The 14,358-nt window shown below is 37.8% G+C and overlaps 1 protein-coding gene across 1 annotated transcript in view; it reads left to right on the plus strand.

The window, feature by feature from the left end:
* Nucleotides 1-14,358, plus strand: part of USH2A (Usher syndrome 2A (autosomal recessive, mild)) — a 394,584-nt gene that overhangs the window by 283,612 nt on the left and 96,614 nt on the right. Inside the window, 2 exon segments of the mRNA XM_009894321.1 lie at nt 3,511-3,709; nt 11,816-11,984. Of these exon segments, the coding sequence (XP_009892623.1) occupies nt 3,511-3,709; nt 11,816-11,984 (368 nt within the window).

Genomic DNA, 14,358 nt, shown 5'->3' on the forward strand with positions numbered 1-14,358 from the left:
AGAAGCATAATACTATTTATCAGACTTTCTGTGCTGTGTCATACCGCCTCTCTAATTATGTTAGCACTGCAGTCCACAATGCAGCAGGTAGTTAACTCTTTTGCAATAGTGCTAAAGCAGTTGCTCAGTATGTGTGATCTCATGATGAGAAAAGTATTTTATACACTAGTCATTAATAATAGCAGTGTTCCCTATCTTAAGAATGTCAGGTGAATCTTGTGATTTTTCTGTGGTTTTTTTTTTGACTCCAGCTTCTAAAAGTAGAGTCATTGAATCTTAGATTCAATGTGATTTTTTTAAATTTAACCCTTGTATGTGATGAGACTAACACAATGTTCATTCTCGAGATTCAAAAGTGAGGCCTTATTATATTTTTAATCTTCAAGGTCAAACCTTTACTATTGTGTTGAGGAAAAAACCAGGAGTTCTTTTCACGACTCATGGAGACTTGAAGCTGGTGATACTTGAAGCAGGCAAAAACCAGAATTTTCTTTCCAAAGTCTGATTTACCAAAATGTGTCTGATGTGATATCAAAACTCTGAAATACTGATATTTTTCATGGATTTTAAAAAAACAGTATTTCTATGCAAATGTCAGAATGAATTGTCTTCACATGCTTGAGCCAAAGGATTTCAGTGTGCTCTGTTGCACCAAAAGCAAATACACCTTGTTCTTTATCACCTGGAAGTGCTTCAGTGCCTCATGGACCTTGTAGTCTGAAGCGGTTCTTTCCCGTGAACGTGGTTGGGCTGCCTTTGCTCTGGGAGGTGAGCACTACTTCAGTATTTTCCCCACATTGACCGCAGTCACAGAAGGGACTCGTCCAGCATTTGAACTATCATAAATTGCACATGCTTGAGGTGAGGTTTTCTCTGGGTAGGGAAGGACTAAATGCCACGTGCCAGGTGTCGTACATCCCCCTGCGCCCAGAATTTGCAAGTCTGCTTCTGTAGTTCAGGCTGTGGGCACTTACTAGCATAGACACAACTCCAGTTTGCCTGCGAGGGAGTAACTGGGGACGAAGAGGAGGGTGGGCAGGCTCCATCTTCATATTTCTGCACCTGTATCAAATGCACCGTCGTGATACAGCTGGCTGCACGCTAAAGCATCCATCATGTGCCATTAAATCTGCAGCTGCTCAAGAAGGTTCTCGCTCAGCCTGGGGTATTTCTTCAGATTGGGAGGTGTCAAAAAAGCCTCTGCAGTCCCACAAAAACCCTGCTGAATTTTTTAAACTGACCTATGCATTGTTCTTGCTGTGATGTTTTGAAAACCACCACAATTTGTCATGGGTGGCAAACATCAGAATATAACTGAAACATTCATAAAATTGTGAAGTAGTCTGCTTATTTGGGAATGTATACAGCTGTGGTTTTATTGGGAGATCATACTGAGTTTTGCCCCGTCAGTGGCACTGGTCAGTGAATTCTCATGCCACATGATTTCTTTGTGCAGCTGCAGCTTTACACAATACGAGGCTGTGTCCACCCCAAATTTGTATCTATAACTTGAATAATAATAAAGTGATTGCTTGTTAAAGGAAAAAAATACATGCTGAACTCTGCAGAAAAGGCAAAATGTTCAAATCATTGCATCAATTCTCAGGCCTAATTTGAAATTATTTTAGAGAGAAATTTGACTTGCAAAACTGCAAAAACTGGCACAATACATTGAAAATATACCCTTGAGGGTCTGAATGAAACTTGCAGAAAGCTAATAATTCAAAAATATGACTTGAAATGCTTTCTTTGCTCCTGTGATCTATACTGTGCAAAGACCAGGAGAGAGTTACAATGGTATTTATAAAGGTTGAAGTACTACCCTTCTTTTTCTTTTCTTTTTATCTTTTTTTCTGGAGTTTATACAATATATTTTCCTGCTCTTATGTTTTTAAGTTAGCTCCTGTAACATCATTTAAATATAGACGTGTGTGTATGCAAGTGTGTGTTCCTGTGCATGTGGTAGAATATGTAGTTAATAAAAAATAGCCATGTGTGGAATATGGAATTAAATCTGGTTCAGACGAAGACCTTGGAATGATAATGGTGACTCTACAAGTCACCTGTGAAGTTATTCCATCATAGGTGACATTAATTCCTGTTCTGCAAAGGCTTATTGCTGTATGTATTCCTCTGTTTATACCTCAAGGAAGTGAAATAATAGTTCAGTTATTTTTATTCTGTTAAGATGTCAAAGTTTATCTCAGCAGCTGCTGTTTCACTGTAAGACTTTCACTTTAAATTAATGCTAATTTACGATGTCACTGGCATTCTCACAGTGGCTGTGTAATTGGGACATGGAGATTAAAAAGAGGTATTTGGAGCCTAAGTATACACTGTGAAATGTTGTCAGTTCTCCATGAGCGCTGGGATCTCCTTCACTACCCAAATAAAGTCATAGTGAAACAAATCTGTGTCTTATGCAGCATTCCAGAATGATTATGCAAAAAATGAAGTTTTCATTTGAAATACCCATGTAAAATGTGTACATTATAAGAAGCACAGGAAATTTCTGCCTCAAATGTCCCTTTTGACTTTTTTTTTAAACTGTAATACTAATTGAGATTTTGGAGCCAACATCTGCACATTTTTAGTAGTGACAGGCATTCTACAATTTTACATGATTTTTCCTTCAAGATACCATCTTCCTTAAACTAATGATGGTCTGATATCAAACCTGAAATCAACAGGATTTTGTTTTACAGACAGTCTTTTGTGGGCTGCTGCAGTTATACTTTTGCACTCAGAATCAGAAGTCTTGAGTCTTACTTTTGAAAAACACTTGCATTTTTTACTTCTAATTTTATGTCCATGAAAATATTTAAACCCAGAAGAGATCTAGTGCTTACTGATATTCTGATGGGTTCTTACTTTCTTTTATTTATTTGCTGAAGAATGCATTTCAGAGCAACATATTTTTTGTATAATTTTTTTGAAAGCAGAGAAAAGACAAGATGAATACCAATCTATTCTAAATGGTGAATGAGCACAATGTGAGTAAGCTGCACTGGCTACAGCTCAGAGAGCAGGGGGTTGTCTTTTGCCCCCCAGTTGCCCATCCTCCATCACGTTCCTATCCGAGAATGGCCACACCAGCCATGAAAATAGTTCATGTATGCCTTTGCTATAGGACCAGGAAGTTATATTGAATCCTTTCTGCTACCACTGAAGTGAAATGAGTAAAATGCTCAAAAGTTTATTACACATAAGTTTCCAAAAGTATGAATGAGATTTCTTTTAAATAGCAACCTTTAAGGACTTTTATTGGATATGTGATTTATTTTCCCAGAGTATTATCATATATTGACACTTTTTTTGAACTTTTACAACTTTCAGTTATTAAAGCAGCTGTGAAATCCAACAGAACATTTTGGACAGTTCAAAATATTTCACTCCATGTGAACTAGTATAAAATGGAACTACTATATGCTAATCATTTAATATAAGTATCCACAGAAGAATAAATACTTTAAATAATTTAACAGATTTTAATTCTTCTGCTTATTGTAGATCTCTTCAAATTAACTGGGCATCACCAGGACAGCCAAATGGTATTATCCTGGGATACGAACTCTTACGTAAAGCATGGCAGAGGTGTACCCCATCAAAGACTCCAAGGAGCAGCAAAAGTAATAGCATTTGCATCTCATTAGAATGTAAAAAGGATGAAAATATCTGTGGAGAAGTGTGTTATCATCCAGAATTGAAGGTACGTGTATGTTCTTAAGTTAGCAATGTAACAAGAAATGATACTTTTAGGAATAAGTCTGTAAACCAAACATCTTTAGTTATCAGAAGAAGGGAAGTGGAGGGTTCTGCTTCTTTTGATATTTTAAAATCAAGGCTCTGATATGTGTCTTGAAACTTTTTGAAAATCAAATATGGATGTTTGAGCTCAGTACTGTGCAAAAATATCCAACAGTGTATGTAAGTCAGCTGTTGACAAGTGATTCTGTTGTCTTAGGTCTGTGATTGTTGACTTTATTTCTCCTTTCAGAAGAAATGAACTAGTTAGCACTTATGAATGTGTCTTGCATTAACACTTTGGTTAGGAGCAGAAGCACAGTTCTGAAGTGAATCCTCAGATTGTTTTCATTTACTACATGTTGGTTCAGAATAGAAGTGGTTTTAATATACGTGAAGTAAATCCCTTGCACAGGAAGCTAAGCCAGAACCTGTGCTTCAAAAACCCTTCAAATATACTCCAGCTCTGGATGGGGACTTTAGGTTCCCAACCGTTCGGTAGACCACCTCACTTCACAAGCATGCATCCGAAGTTTCTTCCCTTCAGAAAACTGCTCTACGTGCATAGTGCAGATGTTCATTGCAAGGAATCAGGCTGTATCTGATCCAAAGTAATCTCACAAGCTATGTATAATGGAAATGTGAGGAATCTCAGTTCCAACCTCTTGAATCCACTGATCCAATCCCATTGTGACAAATTACGTGGTGGGTATATATGTATATAGAACTCTGTATGTATTTTTGCATCCCACTCGGAACAATCAGTTTTGCTCAGCTATTTGCTGTAAATCACACAGTGTAACCTACTATAGGAGATTTTTTGTCTGCTCAAGTATTCGGGTATCAGTGGAGCACATGATGGTTGTTCATATGGCTCCTTTGGCATCAAGTGATTGCATTGGACCACTTAAAGGCCATAGGAAATTTTCTAAGTGTATGCAGAATTTTAAAAACACTAGTAAGACTATGAAGCTTCTCTCTGTGTGAGAAATCATTTCTCAAACCCTATATGGCCAGTAGTGATTATTAACATGACTTGATGTTTCGCCTCCCCCCTCAAATTCTTCCTTGGCTAAATGCTTAATGACCAGATTCTCCAGTACAGAAAATCTATTCAGATTCAGCTACAAGTGTGTGGCTGTTACATGACAATGACGAGCAGCTCTGAATGGGATCCATTGTGGTTTGTCAGATGTATTTTTAAATTATGGCTATTTTCAGGTTAATCTTCATATGAGTTCCTGTTTAGCAGTAGGATCAATAGCGTAGCGGGAGCCTGTAATGGCTTTTATTGACAAATGAGGTAGAAAACTCTTAGTTTGAAAGTAAGATTTAATGTAATGAAATAGTGTCCCTATTTGTCAAAGGCATCATCACATGTTCCATGACTAAAGCAAACAGTATGTATTCACAAGATTCCCTGTCAGACAAGACAGTAATTAAGGAAGTGAGTTATTTGAGGGGTTCAAATCAAAATATAAATTATTCCAGTGGAAACAGCTTTAGCTTTTGAGTTACCTTGAAAGCAACACTATACTAAACATATGTATTTCTGAAATCTTGCAAGTGAATTACAGGCAATCCTTTGTTCTAAAAGGTAAATTTACTTATCTCAAGTTTTTGACATGGTAGACTTTTTAAGAGATCTTGGCATGTATATGAGTTAAATTTGTATTATATTAATTTTAGAAGGTTTCTTCTCTGTTTTTATTTTTTTCAGCCTTCGTGTGTTTATGGTAACTTCGAGCTTGGAGAGCGGCTATTTATTTTTTATAGCTTCCTGACTTTCTAATTTTTTCTAATTAATTTTGCATTATTTTCTTATAATGGTCTGTCTGTATTCTCAGAGACTGTGGTTAGGAGTGGGTGCTATTTGGTTAAGTAATGGACATATACTAAATGGCTGGAAGGTCCACAGGAAACTGCAGCACTCATACATAAAATGACACAGGAGTAATTTTTGAGGGTGAATTGATTAAAATCCCCCTCCTGATGCTTTGCCTGGTTTGCGATGTGTATGCCCACCAGCCATCCAAAATGTCTGCTAGACGTCCTGGTGCATCCATGTTCCTCTTAAACTGGAGTCTGGGACAGGGGCAGCATCAGACCTTCTGTGGCAGCCTTCTGTCACACTTTTATAGAATTCACTGTCAATCTGTGCCAGCTATAATGCTGAAGCATTTATGCCACTATATGTGGTCTTTAGATTCAACAGCTGAAGAAAAGCAATACTGACTAGCATACACTTGTTCTGAAAAGAAAGCCTTTTATTGCATTGCCAGCTGCTATTCGCCATACATTTATTGTACAGCCAAATGTGAAGAAATGCCACCAAAAAGACATGCCACTGAAAGGTAAATGCTGAGCAGCTTAAGTAATGTTCAGATCCAGAATAATAAACAAGTTTTTTGTTCATTTGATGATAGGCTGGTCAGCAAAAGCAGGCAGACTGTATATATGTAGACAAATGGGTTGGAGAGTTCTCACTTTTGCTCAAGTCATTTATTGCACCTTGTATACAGGGCACACACAATGGGTCTAATTTCCCTCTTACAATTTCCTTGAATTCAGGAGTATAAAGTGAGAGAAAAAATAGGCCTTTTATACAAAAACAGTTTAGAGATATGTCTTGGGTTATTTATTATTATTTCCTTATGGATTTACGGGTTAAATTTGGCATCATCAACTTGTTATTGTAAGGCATTGCAGAAAAAGAGGGACTAGTTATCATGTCTTATCTACATCACCAAAATATAATCACCTCCATCCAAAGACATCGAAGCTTTTCAGTAGTAGGAATACAAGGGTGTGTTTTCACTGCGCAGCAGAGAGGGATACAAAGACTCTTCAGCTAACACTGGCTGAGCTGGGTCCAGCTAAGTAGCGCAGTTATATCAGAAAGGCTGTGCTAAATAGCCTGGGTGCAGGGTTACACTGGTACGTGTGTGCTGCGTTTGGGATCCAGGTTAGTATCTCTGTATAGCATTGTGCTGTGTAAATAAACCAACTTGCTCAGAGCTGTCTTGGGAAATCTAAAAGAGCAAATGACCTTTTCACTACAAGGGACGTGTATGTGCACATTCATGGGCTCATGTAGGCCTAGTATTAAGCCTAATGAAGACCAAAAAAGATTCCTGCTGCCATAAATAATCTTTGTATCAGATCCCTACTTGTTTCTAGTTGTTAATCCAGTTTTCTGCTTCAACATCAGAAATCTTTGTTATTTTAACTAAAGCTAATACAGTGCTGTGTCTGGTATCCTTACCCTGGTACTTGTAATCAGACTTGGATGGACTTATAATTCTTGAGAGCAGAACGGATTTAGAAAGGGGGTTTTGTGTGTGGTTTTGCAGAAAAGCTGAGAATACACTCTCATGTTGAATTTTGTCAGCTGCCAGGAGGGTCCTTATGTCCTGCGTACCTTTTACAGTAACCTGTGCTGCTTGGGTGTTTCCAAACTGCCAATATTGACAGTCTTTTCCTAGCTATTTTCAGTAAGGTGTGATATGTAACTCCATCCACATATTTGAAATCTCAAAACAGACATCAGCTAACAGAGCACGTATCATGAGATCTGTAGAGTTGTACTTCAATTAACACGGGAATGTGCCCTCGCTTCACCCATCAGGGAGCACAATCGCAGTACCGATGGAGAAGGCATTCATGTATTGTCCATGTAGCTACTGAGCTGTCCTTCTGTTGTTACTGGCATCTTGAGGTGAACACTGAAAACAATGGGACAGGTACAGTAAAAACATAATTAAAACAGTGGCATAAAAGCTTATAATTTCCTTACACAATGGCCCATGAGTATGAACATCAATGGTTAAAAGCATCGTGACTGACGGTGTTAATACAGCTTCAGCACTTTTTATTTTCAGTAAGCTGCATAAATCTGCAGTTAATGAACTAATCAAATATAACTCTGACATTACTAGGAGGTGTACAGGCTTACCTCTTTACTCACCATAATCGACATGTGCCATTTGTTAAAAACACCAGCAGGACTCTTCTCTTTAAGGACCGGAGGAACAAAACGATGGCTTGATAGCTAGCCTCAAAAGTGCAATTTTCAGGAGTAGAAACTAACGCATCTCAACATTGGTGAAGGATATTCCATCAATATTTATGTAAAATTTACTATTAATGCTAGCAATATTGTGCAAATTCTTTGTAAGTACTTTCAGGCTTAGAGAACCTTTAAAAAGATACCACTTCATGTCTAGTGTGTGTTGTAACACACCTGAAAGTCAGGAAATGAGACTCATTTTAGTAAGATAATGTATATTGATTTGTAACAAAATAACAATAATTTCTGCTCATGGACTTTAGATCTAAGGGTGTACTGGTTACCAAAAGGGAACAGCAGTTTGAGAAAAGAAATGGGTGAGTTAGTATACTTAGATTCAGAGATCATTTAAGTAAAAAAGAATGAGCCTTTCTAATTTAAAATAGTCCGTCTCACATGAGAACATGATGGGTCAATCATTACTCTGGTGTTTGCTCCACAGGCAGAAATTTTTAATGAACTCCTGTAGCTAATAGGAATTCCTTAGAGTGTTTTGTGAATTGCTATTTCGCAAAGTGGCGCTGGCAGCAAGCGTTTGACAAGAAGGATAAACATGGCTGCCTAGCACAGCTGTTTATTTGAGTAAATCAGTCCTAGCTCAACTGGCGTGTGTCCATAAGGCCAGATAATATCCTTCAACAAAGTCTTCAGCAAGCAGAGGGATCGGGGATGACACAATTTTCATTAAAAGAGAGCTGCATTGACAAGTTTGGAGTATTTTTAAAAATCGTTAAAATGTAGTGTAATCCTGCCACCAGATTTGATGCGTGGTTACTCTGCGCTGTTGTCATGGCTGACTGGGCCTTGCTCAGGTATTGTAATAAGCCTTTCTTTATGCCCAGCCCTTCCCACTCCCTGTGCTCCTGGGTCACAGCCCCTCTGTGGGCTTGGGGGAGGCTAACCACAGGATTGATTTGTACGTAACTCAGCCTACCAATGTTTTTAAGGGCTCCCATGATAGCTAAGGATGAACATTTTGTATCGCCTCCATAGACAGTAAAGGTCTCCTGCGTAGCAAGCATATGTCAAGCATTCAACCCTCTGTACGAGAGTGAGAACTCCGACCTGGCTAAAATGTTGGTGTCACTGTATCTGATCGCTATGAGGCTTCTGCTCCCATGTATAGTAACACCATCCAGTTGGGACTGTCACTTTTAGATCTAAGAGGATGAGATAATAGTAACCTTTTGCCACTATAACTTTCAATCCATCTGCTTTTCTTCCTTGTCAATGACATAATTTTAGCATTACTTGAATGCATTTTATTTTATGGATTGATAATGCAGAATCGCTGGGCTGAATATCAATGCAAATAGAAACTAACTATCTTTAGAGGACTGCCAAAAAAGTGTTATTTAACAATTTACAGCTGACTGCAGAGGATGTTATGGAGCTACATAATAATAGCACCAACTATATCAATCGGTAATGCCAGATGAGAGTCTGAATGTGTTTTAGAGCTGACTGGACCCCTTTTTGGAAGCTGTCTAACAGGGTATTGAGAAATACTGAGGATCTTAAATCGTTTTTAACAAGGAAAAGTAGCTGCTGAAACTATTGTAACATACCTGGGTGTTCAGCCAGGGATTTTTTGAGGGAATTAAGGAGGAAAAGGAGAGACACCAGTAATAATGTAAGCTTACAAGTAATGTTCCAACCAGAATGCTTTAGAGTTAGTACTAAAATGGCCCTCCCAGTATCTGTGTAAAATATGCAGAGCAGCTGTTTCTACTGAGGATTCACAGGCAAAGGGGCATTTCTTAAAACTGGGAACATTGCACGGAAAGTAAAATGGCTGCTCAAGCATTTGGGCCTGGATAATGCCAAAGATGTGCAAGATTCTTTCTCTGAAAGATGGAAAGACTGTGCTTGGGTGGAATTTGGGTGGTATGCATCACTGAAAAGAAGGAAGCAGTACAGGCAAGACTAACGAAATCCATGAAAAGAAGAGAATATGGGCTAGACAGATCACAGAGGGAGACACAATCCCAAGGGGCACAGAAATTGGGACCAAGAAAGTGTGAGGAACATGTATTTGGCCTCCTTTCATGCTTGCACGTACAGTATGTACTGGCTCTGGTGTCTCAAGCTCAGGATGCAGCAAAAAGGACAGGACAGAGGCCATTCTTTACAAATGTCAAGAATTGTCGCTGAATGGGATCTAGTCTCAGGACAGTGGCACAATAGTGCTTGATTTGATATTTTTAAGAATGCTTTTAAATGACTTGGAGATACAGAGAGACCAGGTAACCTGCTAGGTTGCTTTGGAGCCAATTGCAAATGAAAACAAACCTCAACCTGGAGTGTGTGCCAGTCATAAAAAAATATCCAAAAGATGGGAAGCAGAGAAGAGGTGTAAAGCAGTTTTATTTGACATCTTAACTAATGATCTGGAAGAAAGAACAGTAGGTTAATTAAATCCAAAGATTGGATTGTATTACCAGTGGCAAGGTGGACAGCAAAATAATATAAAAGGACCTACAGAGACTCTAAATTCCCCAACAGAAAATGACAAAATTCAGCTATGTTGGTAGTCTAAAACAGATGCTGAACAAGAAAGTGTGCTGGAAAAGCAGAAAACTGTGTGACAATTCAAAACATATAAGGTTATAAAACCTCAAAATATAGTGGGGAAAGAAGAACACCTTCTGTCATACCTCATATTAATTTTGGGCTACATATTGTTTATGTATTGTAAATTGTAACTTTAGAACCTAACCTAATACTCCCAAGGGTGATTGACTAAAGGCCATTCAAAACTGGACAAAACAAAGCATCATGTATTCACACAGAAGTCAGAAAGAATTTGTTTATTACTTAAGAAAAGTAATACTTTTTTTCTTGTGTGTATATATTTATGTTAACATTATAAATGTAATACAAATTAGATTTCCTAAGCCTAGTAACTTGGTAATGCAAATTTTTTGAAGTTTTTTGTTAGCTGTTAATTAAAGTACGTGGGTAAACAAAGGATCCTTCTAGAGGAACACTTTCTTTCTTTGGTGCTACAATAACCTGATTTAGAATGTGGTGAAGTAAAGGGTGGAAGTGCTCCATGTCAAAAGAAAACAAAGGAGCAACTCCGCTCTAACTTGTGTGCTGTACCGCCAACTGCATTTGCCGTCAAGCTGTACGAGACATCCTTCTGGCTGGTACAAGTTGCACTGACTGTAGGTTCTGAGGTTACAATTTTTATGACAATTCTACTGACTGTTCTATATGATTTGCTGTGCATGCAGTGTGCCACTCCATCGACACAGGAGTAGGTGTACAAATAATTATTTGATTGTTCAAGCATATAATTTCCTTGACAGCACCTAGAAAGAAGTCCACAGTTAAAAGGCCTGTTCAAAATTCATTTCCATGTAAATATTATTTTGAAAAAAAAAAGAAAATTCTTATATAGATGCTATTCTCTTGAGATCACATTGTCTGAAGAACTGTGGTCTCAAATAAGTGATCGTGTGCTGTAAGAAGAAAATTCCACTTATTTTTATGTGAAAGAAAACCCAAAAGCTCATACTGGGAAATACTGTTTTTTAGTTGTAAGAGGTGCAGGTGACATGTTTCATCATAAATGAATGAATGAACAAATAAATAAATAAGAACAGGGGAGAAAAGAAAAGGATAAGATGATTGTGGATTGTATCTACATATTGCAATCTACTCCACGTTGAGAGACTCAGAGAGACTCAAACAGCCTGCAAGGCATATGAAGATGATTCATATTAATGGACTATTTTATTAAGGTGCAGTATGGTTGAAAGCCACAAAATAGCAGCATTGTGTCAGATACACAGTAGTTTATTGAAGCCTGATAATGCTGGAGGGCACAGGGTTTTAGCCAAGTTACATTTTATTTGACTGCAGTCATATTAGTGTCCGTACAAGGATGTGTTGTACATGTTTTCGTATACATTGTTTTGCCAGAGAACGCATTATGTTCTGTTTAACAGATATTGCCTTGCTGACATTTTTTTTTTTTTTTTTAACTACTTCTAGGTATGTTGTAATGGGATTCTGCACGACAATAAACCTGGCTTCCAATGCTGTGAGGACAAGTACATTCCATTTATTCTTAATTCACCAGGGGTTTGCTGTGGTGGTCAGATACATGCTGTGCAACCGAAACATCAGTGCTGTGGTGGTTATTACACTAGGGTGTTAGTAGGTAAGAGACAACTCCTTTCAAATGCTTGAAAGAAACAAAACAACAAAGTTGATATATCTGTTAAACCAAGGAGAATGAAAACACAGCAATAAATGTGGGATTTATCAAGATTTCTAGATGTCTTTGAGACTTGTGTTCAGTCGTATAAGCAAAGAAAATTGCACTGACTTTGTCTTCTAAACACAGTACACTGTTTATACAAGAAAGGCTTAATTGATGAAACCTGATGATTGGGTCATTTCCCAGAGAACTAATTTATGCCAAACTATACTTAATTGCAGTAAGTGCTGCATAATGGGGAGGGCAGTTCTGCTTAATAGGAACACCATCAGGCAATTTAGTGGTGAGGCTTAGTTCTCTGCTTGACTTGACCCCATGTGATTTTTCCCTAGCCACTTCTTTTGTGGAACGATTGTTAGCATTTGGGGTTGATCTTATGGGTTACGTCACTTCTACTTGTTTCTGCATTGTCTACTCTTCGTTTCTACCAGTGTTACAGATCAAAGTACACTTCCCACATGTATTATCTTTGAGGGAAATTTATCCTTCTCTTAAGGCTGATGGTAGTCTTATTCTCAGAACTGTTTGGGAAGTTTGCCAAAACTGTGCTATTGTCCAGAGTTTGGTTTCTCAGTTTGCTGGTGGGAGAGGGAGAGGAAAAAAGGGGAGGAGAGCCCTTTCAGGGGGCAGTGTTCAGAGCATATATATCTTTGTAGGCAATTGTCAGGTCAGGAGCTAAAATGCTTCCATTACTCATGAGCTGGCACACATTCCCTAGGCTCAGAAATGCTTGAATTTTTGCCAACACATTCAGCACATCCCAAGTTCTGATCCTTTGAAAAGTAATTCATATATCACAATACTAGAATGCCTTCCATGATGTCATCAGAAAAATGCTATCACATGGAAGAACCAGAGAAGAGTATTTTGCTGGCCTCATTAATCTCAATGTACTGAAATGGAGAGATTATACTGTGACCTCTGTCCCCATCCAGTGGTCTATGTTAACTAGCTTAATGTTGTTTACATCAAGAAAGAAAAGCACAGTGAAACAAAATGTCTTATGTCTGAAAGTAGTTCTTGTTCAGTCAGCAGTCCACAAGCATGAAACTGTGAATGTTTGAACATGATTTTAAACATTTTTTTTTCCTAAGCATACTTGCTGCATTCTCTTTTCCCGTACTCTAAAGGGCAGCAACATGAACAATGTTGGTCACTTTTTTCTTTTTTATTTTTATAAATATGCTAATAACCTCAAGCTAAATGTTAATGTGGGTCATTCTTTGATAAGGATAACAATTAACTGGTAAGACTGCATGGTAGTTTTCAGAGAGAGAACGTTTTCAAGCCTAGCTTGGAATGGATCCCATTTTGAGAGGTTAATGAGAAGGTTACTGATCCTTTGTGTTTATGTCTAATAGTTCTTTAAAAAAACCAGTTTTATTTCCAATAGATGTAAGCTACATTCTGTGTTTTAATACTTTCTCTGTGTAGCAACTAAATTAGATTCCAAGGAATGCAGGAAAATATGATGAGGTATCTAAACAGATTATATCTATTATACTCTAAAAATTTGTTCTCCTCTTTTTTTTGTTTATTATTGACTTTATTTGATAAAGTTATTTATACAGGAAACTCTCTAAGCATACATATTTCCCAGATGTTGTTTGGCCAGCTTGATAGCTGTAGATGTACTGAAGCACAGTGGGCTGAAGGCATGAAGATTACAAATTAGGAAGGCAGGAATCTCGGTTTCTGAAACAGTAGTGCACAAGGAAGTGCAAGCATCCATCCCAGAACTAAGATTGGAGGAGAGATTCTTAAAGCAGAGCAGAACAAATAATGCTATTACCACCCTGGCACCTCTTTGGCAAGGAATGTGGGGGGAGGAAAACAGCGTTCTCCCTCATCTGTTACATTGCATCACATGTTTATTTCCGACAAAAGCTGCATTGGGTTAGGGCTCTGTCTGTAATTCCCAAACTTTCAGAAGAAAAGGACTTGAGATATTACTTTCAATGAGAAAAATGAGTTTCAAAAATCAAAACACATTTCTTGTATTATCAATCAGGAATCCAAATACTTTAATCGCCTCTATTATCCATCTTCAATAACAGCACAAAACTCCTTCCAAGTGACATTTGAGCCATAGAAAACATTGCAACACAGAAACGTAATAGAAAAACATAACTTTTAGAAGACTGGATCAGATCAAGTGCAGACACTAGTGAATGAAGATTATTGCCATTTACAATAATTTTTGTATCCTTTATAGCAGTATCTACTCCATTCATAGCAGCCCAGCCCACCAGTATATTGTCAGTCTCATTGGCATCCCTATCCTAAGGCCTTTTCCTGCAAAAGCTGGTACTTT

This window comes from Charadrius vociferus, unplaced genomic scaffold (assembly GCF_000708025.1).
Source record: "Charadrius vociferus isolate BGI_N301 unplaced genomic scaffold, ASM70802v2 scaffold261, whole genome shotgun sequence".
Classification (NCBI taxonomy): domain Eukaryota; kingdom Metazoa; phylum Chordata; class Aves; order Charadriiformes; family Charadriidae; genus Charadrius; species Charadrius vociferus.